Below are 21,401 nucleotides of genomic sequence, written 5' to 3'. Positions count from 1 at the left end.
GTGTTGTAAGTCCAAAAAAGGGGTATCAGCTTCACGGGAGATGAAAACTCTAATGTGTAAAAGCCTGTTCAGTACGTGGGTAACTTTTGGTACCTGAATACCATTTAGCAAAGCTGTCTTTAAGTAAAGATTCTTAATGTCCTTGCAGGACGAATTCACCACTCAAAAGAGTGACATTTTCATCCTGAGCATAAATACTCAATTGGAGTCACCTTTCTGCAGAAACCGTGTGTAAATATGTAAACTGGCTGAGACACAGGGCTTAAGTGTACTGTCTCCAAGGATGGGCGAATGGAGCTGCATGTTCAGTTTAACAAATGTTTACAAGTTCTGTTCTGGTTATCTACTGCTGTGTAACAAACTACCTCCAAGCTTAGTGGCTTAAAGCAATAACATTTTATTATTTCTCAGAGTTCTGGGGATTGATGGACGCCGCTGGGAGGTTGTTATGAGGGCTCCCTTAAATGGTTGCCATCAAATGGCAGCAGAGGCTGGTATCATCTGAAGGCTCCTTTACTCGTATTTCTGGTGTCTGGGCCGGTTGGGAACCTCTCTTTCTACATGGCCTCTTTCCATGGCTAGCTTGTGCTTCCTCACAACATGGTGGTCTCAGAGTTGGGCTTCTTTACATAGCCAACTGCTATGAGGGACTGGGTGACCTCCCCCTCCAAAAGACCCAAGTGGAAGCTGCAAGGCTTCTTATGACCCAGCCTTAGAAGTCACTCAAGTAACACTTCTGCCAAAATCCATTGTTCAAAGGGATCACAGACCAGCCTATGCCCCAAACATATGAAGTTAGAATTGGTCTACTGATCCGGAATTAGTGTTTTTGAATTTCCTGGCAAATATACCAGGGTAGGGGTGAAGATGTAAGATCAAGGCACTAAGAGGCTGCTCCTCCAAGGAGCTTTTGTCTTTTTGGGTTTGGGTTTGAGGTTGCACAGGGTAGTGGGTGGGAGCACAGGCCCTGAAGCCTGCTGCACTCATTACCACCACTTACTAGCTGTGGGAGCTCAGGAGAGTTTCCTTAACTTCTCTGCCTTAGTTCTCTCTTCCGGAGAATGGAGATATGAACTGCATCTACATACAGGGTTGGTATAGGGAGTTAATGTATGAAAAGCACTTAGAATAGTACCTGGCATATAGTAAGGGCCATCTAAGTGTTTGCTAACATTGCTGTTAGTCGAAGCCATCAACAAAGTGCTGGCGTTATTGTTTCCTGACAATGAAAGTAATTGAAAGAGCAGGTGTATTATGGGTAGGCTTTGTCTTTCCAAAATTTCCTTTAAGGTTGTTGTTATATTGTTCTAACAACAACAAAAACCCCTATCTCATTATAATGTTGATGTTGAGGTACAAGGATAACTATATCACTCTTCCTGTTCAGATAGGAAGTTCTCCAATGTCCCCTAGGGATACAACTGGACCCACAGAATATGTGATGCTGGTGCTCAGTGAGGCACTCACAAAGGGTTTCACGCTGTAAACTAAGACCAGGGTCAGTCCCTGAGATGGTCAGACAGCAGTTGGGGCAGGCAGTCCATCTACTAAGGTGAGTGGAGAGCCTGTACTTGGAACTGCAAGACCTGAGTTGGCTTTTGGGTCTAACTTTTAGCCATGTGATCTTGGGCAAGCCACTTCAGGCCTTGGGCTTGGTTTATGTATCTGTAAAATGGGGATAGTAATTCCAGCCTACCTCATGGTACTATGAAGTCCAAATGAGAAATGAATGGGAAGGGCTTTCACAACTGTTAACTTTTTAAAAAATATTAAACATCCATATTCCAAGGGTCTGGAAAAGTCTATTTTCTCTACATATGCCTCCCCTCCCCTTCCCCATTCCCCATGCACATTGTCTTCCTGGACTCAAGCTCATTTCTTTTAAGCTAAAATTTTTGCCATCTAGGCTGGGCGCGGTGGCTCACGCCTGTAATCCTAGCCCTCTGGGAGGCCAAGGCGGGTGGATAGCTCGAGGTCAGGAGTTCGAGACCAGCCTGAGCGAGACCCCGTCTCTACTAAAAATAGAAATAAATTATCTGGCCAACTAAAAAAATATATATAGAAAAAATTAGCCGGGCATGGTGGTGCATGCCTGTAGTCCCAGCTACTTGGGAGGCTGAGGCAGTAGGATTGCTGAAGCCCAGGAGTTTGAGGTTGCTATGAGCTAGGCTGACGCCAGCAGCACTCACTCTAGCCTGGGCAACAAAGTGAGACTCTGTCTCAAAAAAAAAAAAAAAATTTTTTTTGACACCTATTGATATAAAAATATACTTGAGGTAGGGGACATTTCATTCTAGAGGTTATTCTAAAGAAGGTATTTTGGAGTGACTTTAGAAGACTAAATATGCATATACTGGGCATCTGAGAGAAGAAATGAGTATAAAAAAGAAAAGATGGCAGGTAAAAATTTTACTAATTACTTGGTCCAGGACTAGTCAGACTAAGATTATGTGGCCTAAGAAACAGCTTTAGAATGCAGTGAGTCAGAGTGGATGGTAGGAGAGGCCTTTGTTCTCGTACAGATCTGGATTCAAACCCTGGCTCTGCAGGTTACTTGACCTTTCAGAGCTGCAGTTTTCCTATCGATAGAATAGCGCAATAACGCCAGTACCCCCGGGGTCATGAGGACTTAATGAGTTGGAGTAGAAAACACCTGGCACTTAAACTGATACCCAGCCGTGCAAGGAAGGCTTACCAGGAATTTCCGCTTCTGCTTCCAGTGGCTGCCTTGGGCATTGGTGGCCACGTGGGCTTCAGTGACAGTTTTGATAAGCTCCCATTCCTCGTCCGTGGGCTCCGGCTTGTGCCCGATGGATTTCTGCAGCTCTTCCCGCCGTCTCTTCTCCCGGTTCTCCTCTATCAGCTTCCTCTTGGCCAGCCTCTTGCTGTCATCCAGCACCACTGGGAGGGGGAGAAAGGTGAGCGAAGGCACACAGACAGTCCCAAGGCCTGTGGCAGACCACAGTCCTGGAGTCCCCGGGGTGGGGGCCACCGACTCGCAGATGGCTCGTGGGTCTCACGGGGTGGGTCACACTGGGGCATTCCCCTCCTCACCAGCAAGTTGCCATTGACTAGACATTGACCAACACGAGCCCTGGTGCCAAACTCCCCACACCCAGCCAGCTTCTCAAAACAAAGCCCTGAGGGGACGTGGTCACTGGGCACTCCAGCTCCACAGAGGGTGGCCCTAAGACAGAGGGAAGCAGAGGGAGGTGAAATCCATACTGCCTGTAGGATCACAGGTAAATCTGTCTAGCCCGTCATCGCATTCTCTCTCGGGATTTCTGTCCTCCCCTTCTCCCTTAAAATGGTGCTTGGGAAGGAGAACCTCAGGTTAAAGAAAAGTTACGGAACAGGAGATGGGAGGCTCATGATCCGCTCCTCAGAGGGGAAAGGATCCAAACTCTTCATGGCTCCCCTACGGGCTAATGGAATGTGGCTGGGCCTCTCCTGGGCCACACAGGTACTTGCTTTGCATTGCTCTCTGCCTGGTCAACCACCAGCGGCAGCTACAGAGCCCAGGCTGTGGAAGCTAAAAAGACTTGGGTTTGAATCCTGACACCATCACATTCTAGCTGTGTGACCTCTGGCAAGTTCCTTAGGCTCTCTGAACTTTCATTTCCTCCTATATAAAATGAGATCAATAATATCCACTTCACAGGGTATTCAATGTTATAATGCACTATAAATGCTCAGTAAATGTAGTCATCACTTTTATCTTTGGGCAAAAGGAAAATAAGAAGGGCAGGTAGCAAGAAACCTATTTTCTGTAGTTAATTTCCAAAAACAAAACCATTTCACTAGACTTTTAGTAACTATCAATGGAATAGAAAGGTTTGGGTTTTAAATTACAGAGTCATAGTATTTTAGAACTGGAAGAGACCCTGGATATTATCTAGTCCAGCTGTCTCCTTTCATAGGGGAGGAAATTGATCCAGAGAGGTTGTGACTTGCCTAAAGTCACACAGCAAGTTCCTGGCAGAGCCAAGGCAAGACCCAGGACTCCTGACTCCAGTTCTACCACATCATTGTCCTAGGGCCATTTCTTGATGAAGGTGTGACCTGGTAGGAAAAGAAAAAAAGCAGACATAGCAGGAGGAAGAGAACCAAGGTGCCCAGCTAATCCATAAATAGAAAGTTGAATTCCAGATCATCTAGATTTGATTGGATTGTCAAAGTCATGTGAACATCTACAAATGTGGACAATATGAGTTAGTTAAGTCATTTTGGTTCCCTCACTAAAGGGAGAGGAGGAATAGGTTATCACACCCATAGCCCCATTTCCCCAGTGCTTCCAGTGTGCCAGGGAATGTTGCATTTCATGTGCGTTACCTAATTTAATCCTGAAAACAACCCTACAGGGTGGCAATGATTTCACAGAAGGGAAACCTAGGGCTTAATTCTGAAGGTCACACAGCTAGTAAGTGACAGATCTGGGACCCAAACCGAAGTTTTTCTGGTTATAGAGCCTGAGGTCTTATAATGCCTCACAAGCAAGTAAGGGGCCCTATTCCACATAGATCTATTTCCACACAGTCTAGATTAACACTGAGTTTTCTTTAACTTCACAAACAATCATATCTTAAATTTCAAAATAAAACAGTGAGATGGATCTTCAATAATACCACTTCATTGTAGTGACACATCTAAGCATTTGGCTCTAAGTCAATCATATTCACCTATCCTCATCAGGCATATTGTTGGCAAGGGCTGGAAGCCTTTAAAAGATAAAGAACAAACTCAGCCAGTGGTTGGGACTAACCCAGGATTTCCAGCCTAACACCCTGACACACCCTCTTCCTTTTTCAAGATTCTTCATTCTGTCTTCTTTAATGGGACATTAAAGGACATTCCACACATATTTTTTTGTTCTTGCTGAAAAAACACTATCATATAAATATAGTCATGATTATTTCCTTTCAACAGGAAAAATTCTCATTGCATTTTCTTTTTTTCCTTTTTACCTTTCATTTTTTCTTTTTTAGCTAACAGTTGGAATCTCTCACTAATGTGCAAAAAATTTATGGCAGTAGAAACCACTAACACCAATGCCTGGCAAAAGGCAGGCCACACATTCTGAATGACATGATTCTTATTTTTATGATTAGAGTAATTAAAGTTACTGGTGTGCATTTCTCGCACAGTGTGGGGAGAAGAGACCCCAGGGCTAACCTCACCAGCATATGCTGTAGCACTTTGAAAACTGGGTAGGACAACTTCAGCTCAGAATGTCTTGATTGCTAAAAATATAACAAACAACCAACTGCAGCATGACTCATGCAATAGCACTCAACTTTGCATTCTTCAGAAATTTCTGAACACGATGTTTTCTGCCAGTGCCCCATCTCCAAAAATGTCCACAAAATGAATCCCTGTCTCTCCTTTGGAAAAAAATATTAGGACTAGTACGTGAGGCTCTCACCACATGAATGCTGGGTGTGAAGCTCTCATTTGTAACCTCTGTCGCAAACAGAGTGCTGCGGACGATCAGTCCTGCAAACGTGACAGGGGTAATTTAACTGCTTTTCCTCCCCATCGTATATGGATACTTTGTGAGTTAGGAGTTGATGGGAGACGGATAGGATGGAAAGCACCCAGCAATGGCTCCCACCTCCCTTTCAGGGCAAGCCTGGATACAGAGAGTGAGGGGTGTTCGGGAAAGCAAGGTATTCCCCTCTCTGTCCACGCGGATTCCTGCCTTCTTTTCTGCCCGGTTGCTCTCCTTGAACCAAACCCTTTCCCAATCGACACTCCTTGAATATGAAGCAAATGAAGGTCTACTTACAATCTGTTGCCATGCCAACATAGATGCATTTTTTAAAGCGACATTCCTGGCACTGATTTCGCGTGACTTTGTCTATGACACATTTTCCTTCATATTTACAGGAATAGGATGGATGGAGATTTTTCTGAATGGTTCTTCTAAAGAAACCCTACACGAAAAAGAAAGACCCAAGACAATAGTTTCATATTTTAGAGAAATACATGATTCCGGAATTTTGTGTCCATATAAATATGAGATGAATTGTCCTGGACCTTAACCTGTATCTGGATCCCTAGCTCTATGTACTCAAATATGGGACAATCGGCCCAAAAGGATCTAGAGAATTCTAAATCTGAGCTAAAGGACTCAGGATCAAAGGACTACAGGGTCAATGCCTTTTTTGGCATTCATTCAAGGAAAAGAGGCCAATAGGAAAATCTAGTGCTTGCTTTTATTTTTTCCTATATTATTTATTTATATATTTAATATTTATATTTCTTATCTTATTTATTCCTTATATTATTGAATCATATAAATAAATTATATTGTTTTGTTTCATAGAGTGTCATAATTATGTTGCTAAATTAAATTACAAGGAGTTTTGCTACCTTATACTGGGAAATAATAGAGCCAGATCCAAGACCAATAAATAAATAAATAAAAGAGCTAGATATTTGTAATATTGTATTAATTAGCAATTTAGTCATTTGGTAATTAAATAGATGCATTAACTGTCTTTAGAGATTTAGTTTAATTTTTGTTTTTGACTCTTGAGATGGCTGTAACTAGTTCACTTAGCCTTTTAAACCATAGTACTTGGGGAGTAGAAAATTCCTTGTTTTCTACCAAATTTTTTCCATAGCTCATTGCATTGGGGTTTTTCCTTTTATAGCACTCTTTCTCTCTAGTGTCTGTAGACACATACCTACAAGTTCAGTATGTTTCTTCCTTTCTTAAGCCACTAGAGAGTGCCACTGTATTGTCTGAGGACATTATTTAGTCCTAGGATTGGATGATTTATATAATAGTCTCAAGGGTGTGCTGCATTAGAACCTTTCTGGACATGGCGCCCAAGTCTTGGCAACTGTACTCTGTATTGTAGAAATTATTAATAACAAGAGCAGCGAGCACTTATAGTGAGGGCACATTGCAGAGCACTGCAGATGGGTTCCATATCCTTCTGTCTTCCCCCAAACCTTAGAAGGGAGATGCTCTTAACATCTCCATTGCAGGGACTAAAAAAACTAAGCCTCAGACAGGTTAAATTACTTGCCCCCAATCACATGGGAAGCACATGCTGGACCTTGGCCTGCAACCTAGGAGTCACACTCCAAATCTCATTTGTGTAACTGCTCGTATGATATAAAGTAAGGCGAATTTTACTGTATTATTTAAATGTTTTAGATGAACAGATTATAAATAGTCCCCTCCCACCCACCCCTCAAGAAAAACTTCGTTCTGTTTTGGTACAATAGCAAGGCAAAACAAGTTTTGATAGATGTCCTTTGCTAAACCTCGAAGAGGACTCTAACTTTGTTGCATAAATACCAGTTGACCTAGATCAGCCCCAATTTTTATCACCCTGTTTCATTTTCTTTGGCTTTGATTATTTACACATACCCGCTTGCATATTCCTCACTCAATCACAAAAGTTCTTCCTTATAATGAAAAGGTCCAAGGTAGGATTTTACATTGGGCAAAGCAGAATAAAATGGGAAAATTTCAGGAATAACTGAGACAAATGCACTTGATTTGGGGGCATGTGTGCAAATCACTTGTCATTTCCATTGTTTGAGTTCTAATAGCTAAACTCGTATTTTATTTTGGTTTTATGTCCATTAGTTTGAATGATGTTATAAGATTCACTATCACACATGGGGCAGCTATTTGAGATGTTTTCCTGGGTGTTCAGGGTGGGCATCCTGCCAAAGCATGACTGCCAGAGCATGCCACAAGGTGAAGCACAAACTTCTCTGTGACCCTCCCTTTTCCACCTCTGTTGTTCTCTGTGCAAGGAAGGTAAAGGAGGGCAAAAACAAAACCCAGAATTCCCAGCAAGAAGATGTATGTCAGACAGGGAGGAGAGGGGCAGGGGAGCACTCCTCCTCTGGAGGAGGCAAAGTTTCCTTCGAGGTGCAAATGCTACAGTCCAACACATCCAGCAAGCATGTCGACTGCTGCTATAAGGATAGGAAGATTGTTAATCTATCTGAATTTTGGGAGACCCTTTTCTCCCCCAATGCTGACCCATGTTCTGGGGTTGGCACAGAGCAGGGATCATATTGAAGAGTCAGACAATGCAAAGAAAAAAATGAGATGTGAGATACCAGACACAAGGGTAACATCTACTTCTTCAAAAGGGCTACGCTGTGCACTTTTTATTGGAATGAATGAAATAATTTATACTTTGCTGATTTCAGAAAAAGAGGTGGCTAGCTCTACTATTTATCGTGCCATCTTTTCTGTGGCCTACCTCTGATGACTTTTCTTGGGCACTTCATGGACCAAATCTCTTTTAAGATATTGGCTTCCCCTAAGCTATAACAAAGCATATTTGACATATGATAAGGAACTATTTCATTTGAGTAAATGTAAAGATGCCAGGTCCCTTAATTTTAAAAAGTGACAAAAATTAACTCCTGTAAGTGAACTTGAAGAGAAGACATCTAAAATAGTCTAGTTACTTAAAAAAAAAAAAAAAAAAAAAACCTTTAGAAGTGAGCTGACGACAGAGATGCTTCAGAAAATAAATAAGGGCATATATTTCATTGATGATTTATTGGTGAGCAGAGGTCTTACGTTTATAGATAAATATCAGACATGTTTCTTGGCATTCTGAAAAAAACTAGGTCCATTTTTTAGTGCTTTGAGATGGTGCGCTAGTCCATGTGGTAAGAAGCTAAGTCACTCTCCTAGTTCAATCTTTGGGCAGTCTTCCTTAAAAAATGGTTTACTGTGGGACAGTGTCAACATTCTTTCTATAAAAGATACATAAAAATTGGCACATTGTAATAGGGAAGATATCTCCAAAAGATTTCACTGTTGTCAGGGCAGAAATGGGCAAAAAAGAGTCTCCTCATACTCATTTATACATTTGGATAAACAATATATGAAGCATAACCCTCCTCACATTTCACCACTCTTTTTTATTTCAAAGTGTTATGGGGCTACAAATGTTTTCAGTTACAAGGATGGCTTTTGTAATGCTTAAGTCAGAGTTATAAGTGTGCCTGTCACCCAGATAGTGTTCACTGTACCCATTAAGGTAGGTTTTCACCCTCCTTCCCCCCTCATTGATTTCCATGGGGTTATATTTCCCTCTATGCACGTGTGTGCTCATTGGTTATTTCACCACTCTTAAAAACTGTGTTTCATTTGAAAAACTCTTTTGCTTTTTCCCAAGATCCTTTGTCATTATATTAAATGATCCACATAACCATTCTTTTCTGATTTTATATGAAAGCATCAAACAGGATTCTGATCTGAGATAAAGGCACAGGGGCTGAGAAATCTAGCTTTTTGCTACATGATTTTTTTTCTTTTAAGAAAATCTCTGTTTAATCAGCCCCCAAACATCTTGCAATCTTGAGAAAAGAGGCCAGTTGATTTCTTGATCACAATGAAGACATCTGTGAGGCAGGGACTCGGGTTAATAGGCTCCATTCTCCCTTTGTTTAAGTCAATTGCTAATAACGCATTAAGTCTTCTGTAAGGCGCATTCACTCCTTAGAGTCATTTTTGGGAATTAAATATTAAATGGAATTTTCAATAGGGTCTCTCCCAGAATTCAAAATTCCCCATTAGAAACTGATTTAAAAGAATTTCAGTGCTGTATAATCAGGTAGGTAAAGCCTTATGAATTGAGGCTAATTTTGAAAAAAGACCAGTTTGAATTACTGAGCATTTGGAATGAGAGAATATACCTAAAGTTATGTAGTTTTATTAATTTCAAGTCAAGCCCATAAAATTATACTTTGAAGAGATGGTCTGCAAGTCTCCTAATTAATAAATAGCCAGAACTTACTTATAATTAGTTTCATTAAATCCCTTAAGACATTATTTTCATAGATGTAATGGCGATCTTTAGCCCAATCTTTGTTAAAGGACTATGAATTCATATCAAAGGAGTTTAGATGAATGAGAACAGATTACATCTTATTCCAAAAACAGTCTTGCAGATATAAGGACTTGGGACTTTAGACAATACCTCTTTCGAATGGCTATATCATCTCAACAGGGAATTTACATGGAAAATCTTCCACTGGGAAAATGGAGCACAACAGTGGTTTGAAACCAAGCTACCTGGTTGATTTTTGGGGTTTAGCAGAAAGGGCAGAAAGGGAGTGGTGGAAGAAGGGAAGAGGAAAAGAGGAGGTCAGCGAGGAGGGGAGATGGAATTGTTTTATAAATTTTAATACAATTTTTGCTTTAGGGTTTATATATTTTGAAAATTTAGTTTTAAATATAAAAGATAAATAAAACATTTAACAAAAAAACTATTTTAAAAGTCCTTCCCTGACTTTAAATACTTCTTCATTTATAAAGCATTAGCTGAACGCTGGATACAGCCCTGGGTTGAGCTTTATTTACCTGCATGGTAGACTTCATTTACCAGGCTAGGTTGTTGGACTAAAAGACATTTTCCAGAAAGCATGTCTTCATTTTGTTGATGAAGATTGTAAGTAGGCAAATTTAGGCTCCCTTTCGGGAAGTGGACGGACTAGTCTATTCTTGTCAAGTACTTCCTGAAGATGGGTCTGTAGAGCATAAATTAGCCAATGGATGATGAGAATCTTACTGACTGCGGGCTGTGCAGAAAGCCAATTTGGATAATTTCAGAACATAATTGAATCTAAGTGGCCTCAAAAATATTCCCTACTGGAACCCTTAAAAGTGAGCATATTCACCCAGATTAAGGGTGGAAAACAGCTTGTGGTAGCGTACGATCTGTCTCCTCAAACACTGTAGATGAAACAGAAAGAGAAACAGTAATTTCTTGGGATGGCAACAGGTTGAAAAGATCTATGCTTTTTAAACCCACGGTAAAAGTTAGTTTCTTTTTATTTTATTGATTCTCTTCCTGTTTTAAAAACACTTGCAGAGGTAAAGAAACTAGACATCACATAACATAACATAACATAAACGTTGTTTAGTTACTTATGATTTGGGAAAAAATTCATTTCTTGAACATGTCAAAAATGAAGAGCACAATCAGATACCTGGATGATCACAGCCATGGATGTTGGAATTTGGTTTTAATTTGAACTTGAACTTAATGTTGCATTCTGGTAGGACCCTGGGCAGGGGTAGAGGATGGGGGTGGGGGGAAGGGGGCTGGGCTGGGCTTCTCTGTGCTCATGGACCCAGGGAAATTACCTTGCAGCCTTCACACGTGATGCAGCGGTAGTGATACCCAGTGGCTTTGTCACCGCACACTACACATAGCTCGTCCTTGTCCAGGTAACTGGGGATGTACCCTGTGAAGGAGATAAAAAGAGGAACGTGAAAAACCAGTATCATGTTAAAGTCAAAGATACACTATAGGTAGTTGGTTTGCCAAGAGGAAGTGATGACAGAAAAGACTTAATGAAACCAAATGGTAATTATCTGATGCTCATAGAGTTAATGTCAAGCCCAGGATTTCAGAATGCCTTAAAAATAGGTGTACCCATTCTTGCTGTGCAGGTGGGAATGGTGGGAAGGTTGCAGAGGCAATGAATCACGTAGAGAGGCCAGGATTTGCAACACCTGGAGCACTATGAATTCTAGATAACCCTATCTCTTTCACAAGGCTTATTTCAGAACTAGTTCTTAAAAGACTTGATCCACTTTGGAATTATGGTACCATGCAATAAATTCAGAAAACTTTATAGCTGGAAAAGGTCCTGGGAGATGATGAAGTATTTTAAGTTGAGGAAACAGGAGTTCAGAGGTTTGGCCTTCCTCAGGGTCACATTAGAAATTATTAACAGAGTCTAAAACCCAAATCTCTTAACTTCCAGTCCTGTAGTACAAGTTATCCTGGTCTTTTTCTAAAAATGGAGCATTAACTTTAAGTAGAATGAATAAGGTTGCCTAAAAATAAATTAGGCAAACGTGTGATATTATGATACACAATCCAACAACATTGGGTATCGTGGAATAACAGAGATTTTATTTATTAATGAAAAAAGAAAATCCAACCATGATAACGCTCTTTATTAGTGTACAAAGATTTTCTTAGTTTAGATTCCTTGACCCAGGAAGCTAAAATTTAAGAACAAAAAACCAGAAAAGCCTCTTGCATCCCATCTGCTTTTGCTTCTTCCCTTTCGCTTAGAGTTTCCTGTGTGCTCCACAGGAAACGGATTCAGAGGGCAAATTCAGTTTCGCATGTTTATCAACCTTTCACCATAGAAGTGCATAGCTTTAGATAAGACCAGCACATCAAAACGGGGCGTGGTTTGTTGAGATGTGAAGGGAGAGGCTGAGAAAACAAAATCATTCTTTCTCCTGATCATGGTCCTTATGAAGTTTTTTGACTCAGTAAACTCTTCTTGGTTTCAATAAAGATTAGCTAGGTTGAAATGACTGAAGACTTATTGTGTATTTCACCATGACATTTTCATAGACCTTTTATTAAACTAGGTTAGTGAGAGCTTACTTTTCAGAAAAAAAGGCATAAAGTAAACAGAAGAAAGGCATCCTATTAATAATTTCTTAGAAATTACTTTGCCCAGACTTTAATTTAGAAAAATGTTCCCTCTTATGAGACAGATAAATGATTTCAAAGTGAGATTTGATAATGTACAGGATTATATTTTTAAATATCACAGCTTGTCTTAGTTTTACTTTTGCATCATGCAACCCATGATTCATCTGTTGAGTTCACTTCAAGGGTTTCAAAACTCTCGTCAGACGTTTTTTAAAAGGGAATTCTCAGCCTGAGCAAGAGCGAGACCCTGTCTCTACTAAAAATAGAAAGAAATGATCTGGACATCTAAAAGTATATATAGAAAAAATTAGCCGGGCATAGTGGCACATGCCTGTAGTCTCAGCTACTCGGGAGGCTGAGGCAGAAGGATTGCTTGAGCCCAGGAGTTTGAGGTTGCTGTGAGCTTGACGCCACGGCACTCTAGCCTGGGCAATAGAGCGAGACTCTGTCTCAAAAAAAAAAAAAAAAATAAAAAAATAAATGGGAATTCTGGGAAGGATCTGGGCAGGAAAAAAAGGGATCTGGAATGATATGTGTGTTCATTCAATTATCCATCTATTTGTGAATTCAGCAAACATTTATTTAGTGTCTACTATGTGTTTAGCATTATGCCAGATGTTGAGAATATAAAAATAAGTAAGATATGGTTTCTTCCTTTAAGAACTCATAAGCAATTGAGTTCTGTTTCTCTAGCCCTGGTCATTCCTCAGTGAGAGAAAGAGAGGTGAACATGAAGAAAAGAACATGAAAAGATGCTCAATATCATTGCAGGGAAATGCAAATGAAAACCACAATGAGGTACCATTTTACACTCACTAGGATAATTTTAACAAAAATAACAGACAATAACAAGTGTTGGCAAAGATGTCTGCTCAGGAGTACATATAAAGACCTACTTATAAAGCACAAGGTAACTTTAAAGCAGCAAAGTAACTCAGTCATGAAACCAAGCACCTTCCTGGTAAAGGCAGATGGAATACAGATACTAACGTAAGAAAACGCACATCTTGACCTCCTATACCTCGAGGTTATGTACAGTTGATCCAACAGAGTAAAGACTTTTGAGTTCTTGGTATCAAGTACAGAACACAGAAATAAGGGAAAATAAGGCACAAGGCATTTCCCGCTAATCTCACACGTGAGAACTAATTGTAGTACAGTTGGACACTGCGTTGCTTGTGGGACATACCTTGGGAGGGGCCACGCATGGTGTCTGAGAACATTAACCAGAGTTGGGAAGATGCAGGTAATTCACCCTCACCTCACATTCCCTAACCGATCTCATCAGACCTTCTGGCTTTAACTTTTGGCACTGGCAGCAAGAGTCTGAAGATTTCTTCCTCTCTGTAGCTAAGCAAGGTAAGTAAATGGTCAGACTAACCTTTAAGGTTCTTGTGAACCCTGGAGTCCAACAATAATTCAATCAGTGCGTGGAATGGCCTCCTTCCATTTTTTTGACTGCTAGGCTGACAGGTGGTTTGCTTTATTCTCTTATTTCTCCTAGATCATCTTCTTGGTGGGTGGAGGTGATTAAATGTCTTTAGTTAAATCATCAAACCTTCTACAGAAACATCTGCTTAAGTTGGTGGCAGTTGCTTACTTGATCATACTCGTGCACCCCACCCATTCCTTTCTTTTCTCGAGAATATTAACTCTGAACCATCTTATTTATCCAAAACAGTCAGCGCAGGCAATGATACATCAATCATTACGCATAAGTCCATTATTCATCATTAAACAACTTCTATGAGGGAATGACATCCCACACTTAATGACTAGGTAGGTGGGGATGCTCTTAAGCTTACTGAATGTGCTTGACAACATCACGTGCAAACCAATTCTACTGGAGAACTTAACCACTTCTTGCTGGTTTATTTCAGTGTCTCCATCTTTTTTCCTCTTTCATACTCATCAAATCAGTCACATGGTGGCTGATATGCCCAAGTAAGGAAAATGCACATGTAGCATTAGTTCTGTGGCCAGGAGGGGACACTAGTGGCTATTATAATGTTAGTTTTAAGTTCTGTCTAGAATCAAACAGAAGAGATATAATCCTTGAAGCTACACTCTTCATCTGAAGAACTGCACCTGCAAATTGTTCCAGGTGACTGCTAAAGGAGCCTGATTAATAACCCTCCAGAAAACAATTAAGACCCATGACAATATGTGGCAGTTCAAGGATGATACATTTTCCTCAATTCTTATTGGCTCAGATGCATTAGTTTTCAGATTAATAAACTATGCTCCCACTGTATCAAGCGTATTTTTATAAAAGCAAACTCCATCTGTTTGTTCAACACAGGACTTGGAGATTTTTTCAGTTGACATTTGGCAATGTCTGGTTAATTGCTAAGTACTATCCTGTATATAAAATAGGTTGACATGGTAAAATATTATTAACTTTAAAAAATACTTTTTTTGGTAACAACTTTATTAGGATATAATTCACATACCATACAATTCAATGGCTTTTATCACATTCACAGAATTGTGAAACAATCACCACAATCAATTTTAGAATATTTTCATCATTCCAAAAAGAAACTTAATACATTTAGGGGTCATCCTGCCCCATTTCCCTCTGCCTTAGGCAACCACTAACCTACTTTCTGTTTCTACAAATTTACCTAATATGGACATTTCATATACATGGAACCATACACTATGTGGTTTTTTGTGATTGGCTTTTCACTTAGCATAATGTTTTCAAGGTTCACCCATGTTGCAGCTAACACTAATTTTGGAAATTTTATTCTCAGTGGGACTTGAGAATAAAATGTGTATAGAGGGGGAAAGCTTTGTACGTTTGCACTGCAAATCATGCAACACGTAGTAAACTTGGCTTCTTGGCTTACACTAGATTCAATGCTTTCTCCTCTATGGCTAAAATCAGAAGGCTGGCTAGTTCAATTCTCTTGAGGGAATTATAATAGCATCCTAGGTCCTAGGAGGAAAAACACTGGTACCTCTTGTCACCTTGGCAGACACATGGCCCTTAGGGAATAGAATACAAAGCAGATTCATCTTGAAGATAGATCTAAGGTAGAAGGTGCTGCCTAGGAGACTAGATGCAGGGGCAGGGGAGAGGAGCTGAGTTCAGGAATCTTTTCCAATCTGGCTAGTCTCACCTTCTGTGTAAGGCTACTTGCCTAGCAGAACCAGTCGTGGCATCTTGAGGGAGCAGCTGTTATCTCTGGTAGTGGCAAATAGTTTGGGCAGCTCAAAAAAGTGAAGAAGTTTCCGAGTTGCTGATTCATCTTGTGGAACTATCAACTCAGAGCCAGCAAGAACCCTGAGTGGCTTGGGACAGGATATAGCATAGGACTATATTTTAACACCCCTGAGGCAGCTACATCATTAGCATTCTTCTGATTTTGTATTGAACCTCCTCAATTCATCTTGCAGCTCAGACCCTTCTGATGGAAGCTTTATTTCCACTGGCACCTTCTTCCCTCTGCCATTTCTTTATATACTTAAAAACGGTGAAAGGCTAATCCTGATTCCTTTTACAATTAATTCTTGGTGTTAGGTACCAAGCTTTGATAAACACTATATTAATTAATTAAACCATCTATCCATTTGTTCATTTAAGAAACATTTACAGGTCTACTGTGTGTAAGAAACTGGAAACAGCATTGCCTCTGAAGGCCTTTCATTGCTGCTCGCTAATCCCCAGCAGAGCTGCCCCAGGGGGGTCCCGCTTCATAAAATCTTTCCTCAGAACAACCACTGTCTTCCTGCCCTCTCCACTCCCATCTTGGAATCATCGAGCTTCTTCCTTTTATGCTTTGCCCTGTGGCTGGCTGGGCCCATGGTGCTGGGTGACAGCAGACACTGAACCCCAAGACTTCGAGCCCTACAGCATTGCGGGGGCAGAGAAGGACAGGTTGGGGGTGTCAATCTAGAAGAGAGTGAGGACAAAAAGACAAGGGACTCTGGATTTCCATCTAAATTTTTGGGGCAGCAACAGAAACAAAGCAGGTTTTGGATTATTTCTTCTGACTCAAGAATTCTTGAAACTAAAACAAATTTTTTAATTTTTAGGGCCAGGTGTGGCATAATATAGTTTAATGCACAAGAAATCCCTAGTGCAACTTTCTTCTCCCTGTCCCTGTAGCCTCAAATTCTTAATGGCTGACATAAACTTTCAATCCACAATTAGAGCTAAAACACTTGAAGATGCAAATCACTAAGAAAGGAAATACGTTGATATAATGAGTTTCAGTCAGAATGTTAATCAAAAGGGTGCACGCAGTGGCAGTCTACAGCATTTGGCTCGAAGAGTGTTTTAAAAAATCTTCGCCAATTTTAAAACCAGGAGATTTCACATAACATCCAGAATTCTTGCTTCATGTGAAAAATGGGAAGATCTGGCAACACTGAGCCCCAATTCTCACAGAGCAACGATCAACTGACCAGAGGAGGCGGCCCTGCTGCCCAAGAAAGAAACGTCCTTTCTAGCTCCGTACAGACACTCTGAGGCTGAACGCCAGTTGTCATTTACCTTGGTTCTTGCATTATAAGTAAAGTAATATTTATAAGTAAAGAAATATTTCACAGAATTTTTATCTTTATCTAAAGTGGAAAGACAAAAGTAGTTTGAGGAAAACAAAGGAGAACATATTTCTTTACGGAAGTGAGAAATATTCTTATCATATAACATATAAACATTGTCTGTCTTGGTTGAACAATTTGAATTCAGCAGCCATTATGAAACAACCCTGCTCTCTCTCTCATTAATATCAGCTCTCTGGTCCTTGTGGGCACCGGAATTTCAGAACCCTGGTACCAAATGAGATCATTTCCTGTTTTAAAAGAGGGCGTGGGTTAGAAAACGGGAAGGCAAAGTTATTAGCAGAGCCAAGAAGGGGAGGGAAGCAGAAAGGGTCACCAGAAATGGGCGACAGTTGCCTCTGATTTTGCCGTGAGGGGCAAGTTATGGCTTTGGGCTCATACAGATGCGCCAGCAGTTACTTCCCGTCCTGAATACTTGAGAAAAACGCGTGCCTTTTCTTTACGTGAAAATCCATCGTGAATGAGATTCAAGGTCTTAGCTTTGAAAATGTGGGTTAGCAGCCCTTCAGCCATATGTTATACGAGACGAAAAGCTGTTGCACTTGTCATCAATACAGCATCACTGCTGTAATAAGCTGTACTGATCTCCCGGCAGGTGGAGCCATGCTAGACGCGTACTTTACAGAGTGTGAGTAAAAGAGGTTATTGCCTTCCTGGTGCTTATGATCTAGATAGATTTGACAAAAACAAGCATATATGATGAGGAGAACCTATAGAAATGATCTATAATAACATGTATGTAAGACTGTGTTGCATGTGTATGTATGTTCAGGGGTACTCCACTTTGCAAGAACTCAATATACAAAAATCTAAACATGTCATTTGACAAATAAGGAGGGATTTTTCACATTACAAAAAGATCTTTTACTTCAGATGTTCTCTAAACAGTAACTTCTTTGCCACTAATACAGTGGTTCTCAACTGGGGGAGATTTTTGCCTCCCTCCAGGGGACATTTGGCAATGTCTGGAGACATGTTTTGATTGGCACAACTGTGTGTATGTGTGTGTGTGTGTGTGTGTGTGTGTGTGCTACTGGCATCTAGTGGCAGAGGCCAGGGATGCTGCTAAACATCCTACAATGCACAGGACAGCCACCACAACAAAGAATTACTTGGCCCCAAATGTCAATAGTGACAAGGTTGAGAAACACTAGTCTAATACACCTTATGGTTAAATTATTATTTTTTTTAAAAAAAGGTGATTTACACAAATGATTCAGAGCTATGGTATAGAATACGGGAAACCGGCCTTTGAAGGCAGGGCTGGCTAGGAGTGGGGCTGACGGAGGCAATGTGGTGCTGGCTACTGGAAGAGGCTGGAGGGCTATGAGCTGAGTCAGTGGCATAAAGTGCTGCAGGCTGAGGGTGGCCAGGTGGCCCACTGGGGTGTGGCTGGCAGTGGGTGGTAGCTGGAAGAAAGAATCATTGGTTCAGAAATGGGAGCGGGGCCTGGGCGCAGTGGCTCATGTCTGTAATCCTAGCACTCTGGGAGGCCGAGGCGGGTGGATTGCTCAAGGTCAGGAGTTCAAGACCAGCCTGAGCAAGAGCGAGACCCCCGTCTCTACTAAAAATAGAAAGAAATTATCTGGCCAACTAAAACATATATATATAAAAAAAAATTAGCCGGGCATGGTGGTGCATGCCTGTAGTCCCAGGTACCCGGGAGGCTGAGGCAGGAGGATTGCTTGAGCCCAGGAGTTTGAGGTTGCTGTGAGCTAGGCTGACGCCACCGCACTCACTCTAGCCTGGGCAACAAAGTGAGACTCTGTCTCAAAAAAAAAAAAAAAAAAGAAATGGGAGCGGGGTGGCAGAGAAAAGTACCCATGGACTGGCCAAGATTTCTGGAACAGAGGGTGTGGATATGAGCACAAAGCCAGAATCAAAATGGAACCTTTTAGGGCAGGGAACAGTTGACAGAATTTGCGTTTCACCTAACAGGTCATGGCAAAGGGCCTGCAACCTTGAGAAGAAGCCGTGTGGTAGGTGCAGAGCATGGGGAAGAGCTGCCACTGGGTGGCTGGAAGCAGAATGTGTTGAGGGTGACGGCATGAATACGGAGAGGAGGAGCACAGGACGATACATGGGAGGTATCTGCAGGTAGCGAAAGGGGGCATGGTGTGGTGACTGCTTGAAAGCAGGTGCTGGGAGTCTCCAGGAGAACGGAGGAAATTCTCTGAAGCAGCTGGTATGGAGGGAGCTGAGATAAGGGTTGTGCCAAGCACAGCGCACGGAAGCTCAGCAGTCACGAGGCTCTGGAGACAGGAAGAATACAGACATCACGTGGCCACTGCTGAAGCAGAGGACCCGTAAGAAGATGGGGTCATAAAATCTGGACCAGACGGGATGGTAGAGTGGGAAGCAGCCTGACCTCAGGCTGAATGCACTTGAGTGCTGGGAGCTGAGAAAAAAGCATTGAGTGTGACTGCGGAAAAGCATTCATAGAGGTGGATGTGCATGCAAGGTGGTAGATGTGGAAGCCACATGCAGGAAATTAACAGAGCCACCATTTCCTCCCAAGCCTGCCAGGCATCTGACTCCCTTTGCTCAGAATGCCTTGGGCTCCTACCGTTAGCGTTCATTGTGGGGAGTGGCAATGCAAGCTCTGGATGAGGTTAGGGCACCCAGCGAAATCTCCGAAGGACCTGCCTTTGACATACCGACAAGGTATGAAAAGGAAAAAGAAATCAGAAAAGAAAAGGAAAAAGAATCAGCTCTTGCTTTTGTCTGCACTGGGACTTGGTTTGGAAACTATTGCTCCTCCTAACTTTGCTTTTATTTCTGGGTGCCAAGAGGCATTTTCATTTCACCTTTTGTACAGCAAATATGTTCTGCATTTTAAAAAATTGTTGTATTGTTTTCTGTAGTGGTATTGTCTCTTACTAGTATATGAGTGGCAGTGCCTAGTTTACAAGCCTAACCTTCCGTCAGCATCCTTACAATTATATACACATTGTAGAAAAATCTGCGATTGCATCAGACACTCAGGTATTGCATTTTAAAGAGAAGATTTCTGCAATACTCAACAGTTTATTGGGTGGACTGATCGCATCTGTGTTTAAATTAAACAAATTCTACTCGAGGGGAAAAGTAAGGATGGGAGAGAGAGGAGGAGAAAGAGGAAGACAGACAGAGAGATGCAATGGAGGGAGAGGAAGGGAAGGGAGGGAAAGACTGAGAAAGAGAAATTGAAAGAATTTGATCCACGCTTAAGTTTGTGGTTCAAGTGATTGCAAAATGGATTCATACATCTTCTGTTTTTGGGTTTACTTTCCTTACTGCTTTTCACTAGACTGAATGTGATTCTAGGGTTTAATGGTACCTGTTTCTCATGTAACTTTTTTTGGTGGGGGGGGACAGACCTTGAGCCTCCATACCTCTACCTCTACTGTATAGCAATTCTTCAATTTTAAAACAGGCCAAATAAATTCTATTTAGAAATTGTATTTCTTTGGGGCTTAACTCTTCTTTTTAATCCAATCCTCTTGATGTGGGTCACTTCAAACATCCCCCACCTTACCATTTATAAATAATTTTCATTTCTAATGTCTATACAATTGTTCACATGGAATCAGCAGTGCTACAGAACATGAAAAAAGACAGAAGTCTGTCTCCGAGTCAGAGGATCGATGAAATCAGATTCAGAAAGTGCAGGTCTCTGTGGAGTTTCTCCTTTAGTTATGATTTTTTCTTCCAGCAAAACTAAAAATGTGGCTATAGCGCAAGAACGTGTACAATCAAAAGCAAAATTGGACATGACAAATATACCCCATCTCCTTGATCCTGGCTTAAAAACAGGGAAATTCTTACTCTCTTGGGCATGATAACCAACTCTGATGCAAAGACTCTAGCAACTTTCTGAACGTGCAATTTCTATAAAGTAAGATGGCCTGGAGAAGGCGAAGCCAAGTCTCCCGTGGGGGGAAGTTGACAGGGGCAGACTCGTGGGGAGGATTCTGTGTCAGTGCCCTCACTGGACAGAGGGGCTGATGGGCAAAGCTGCCTTCAGAGCAGCCAGATGCAAGCTGTTTGGGAACTTTGGAATGTCATTGGAATTTCTGGTGGAAACAACCTTCTAAATTACAAAAAAAGAAAAAGAATAACAAAGGAAAGAAAAAGGTCAACTTTTAACTTTGTGGAAACCACAGCCACAAAGGAGAAGGGACAACAGCTTGGCTGCCAATTGTCCTCCGCTGGTGGCCACACTTATTCTCTCCTTCCCCCGGACCCGGGGCGGGGGTGTGGGGGGCAGAAGTGTGCAAGCAGAACTGGCTCTGTGATGACTGATGTCAACGTAACAGATCATAGCGATGTTACTTGAAAGGCAACAAATAAGGAGCTCACATCTTCTGAGTGAATGGTAGCGTTCTT

At 41.4% G+C, this 21,401-nt stretch overlaps 1 protein-coding gene across 4 annotated transcripts in view; it reads right to left on the bottom strand.

The window, feature by feature from the left end:
* The window catches only part of THRB (thyroid hormone receptor beta), a 357,640-nt gene that overhangs the window by 20,790 nt on the left and 315,449 nt on the right, over positions 1 to 21,401 (bottom strand). For all 4 annotated transcript variants that reach the window (XM_045537904.1, XM_045537896.1, XM_045537913.1 and 1 more), the window contains 3 exons: positions 11,141 to 11,241; positions 5,786 to 5,933; positions 2,696 to 2,901 (listed from right to left, as the gene is read on the bottom strand). In XM_045537904.1, the coding sequence (XP_045393860.1) occupies positions 2,696 to 2,901; positions 5,786 to 5,933; positions 11,141 to 11,241 (455 nt within the window). The remainder of the gene's footprint in view (positions 1 to 2,695; positions 2,902 to 5,785; positions 5,934 to 11,140; positions 11,242 to 21,401) is intronic.

The sequence above is a fragment of the Lemur catta genome, chromosome 1 (genome assembly GCF_020740605.2).
Source record: "Lemur catta isolate mLemCat1 chromosome 1, mLemCat1.pri, whole genome shotgun sequence".
Classification (NCBI taxonomy): domain Eukaryota; kingdom Metazoa; phylum Chordata; class Mammalia; order Primates; family Lemuridae; genus Lemur; species Lemur catta.
The sequence above is the reverse complement of the archived record's forward strand: the minus strand, read 5'-3'. Positions and strand labels throughout refer to the sequence as shown.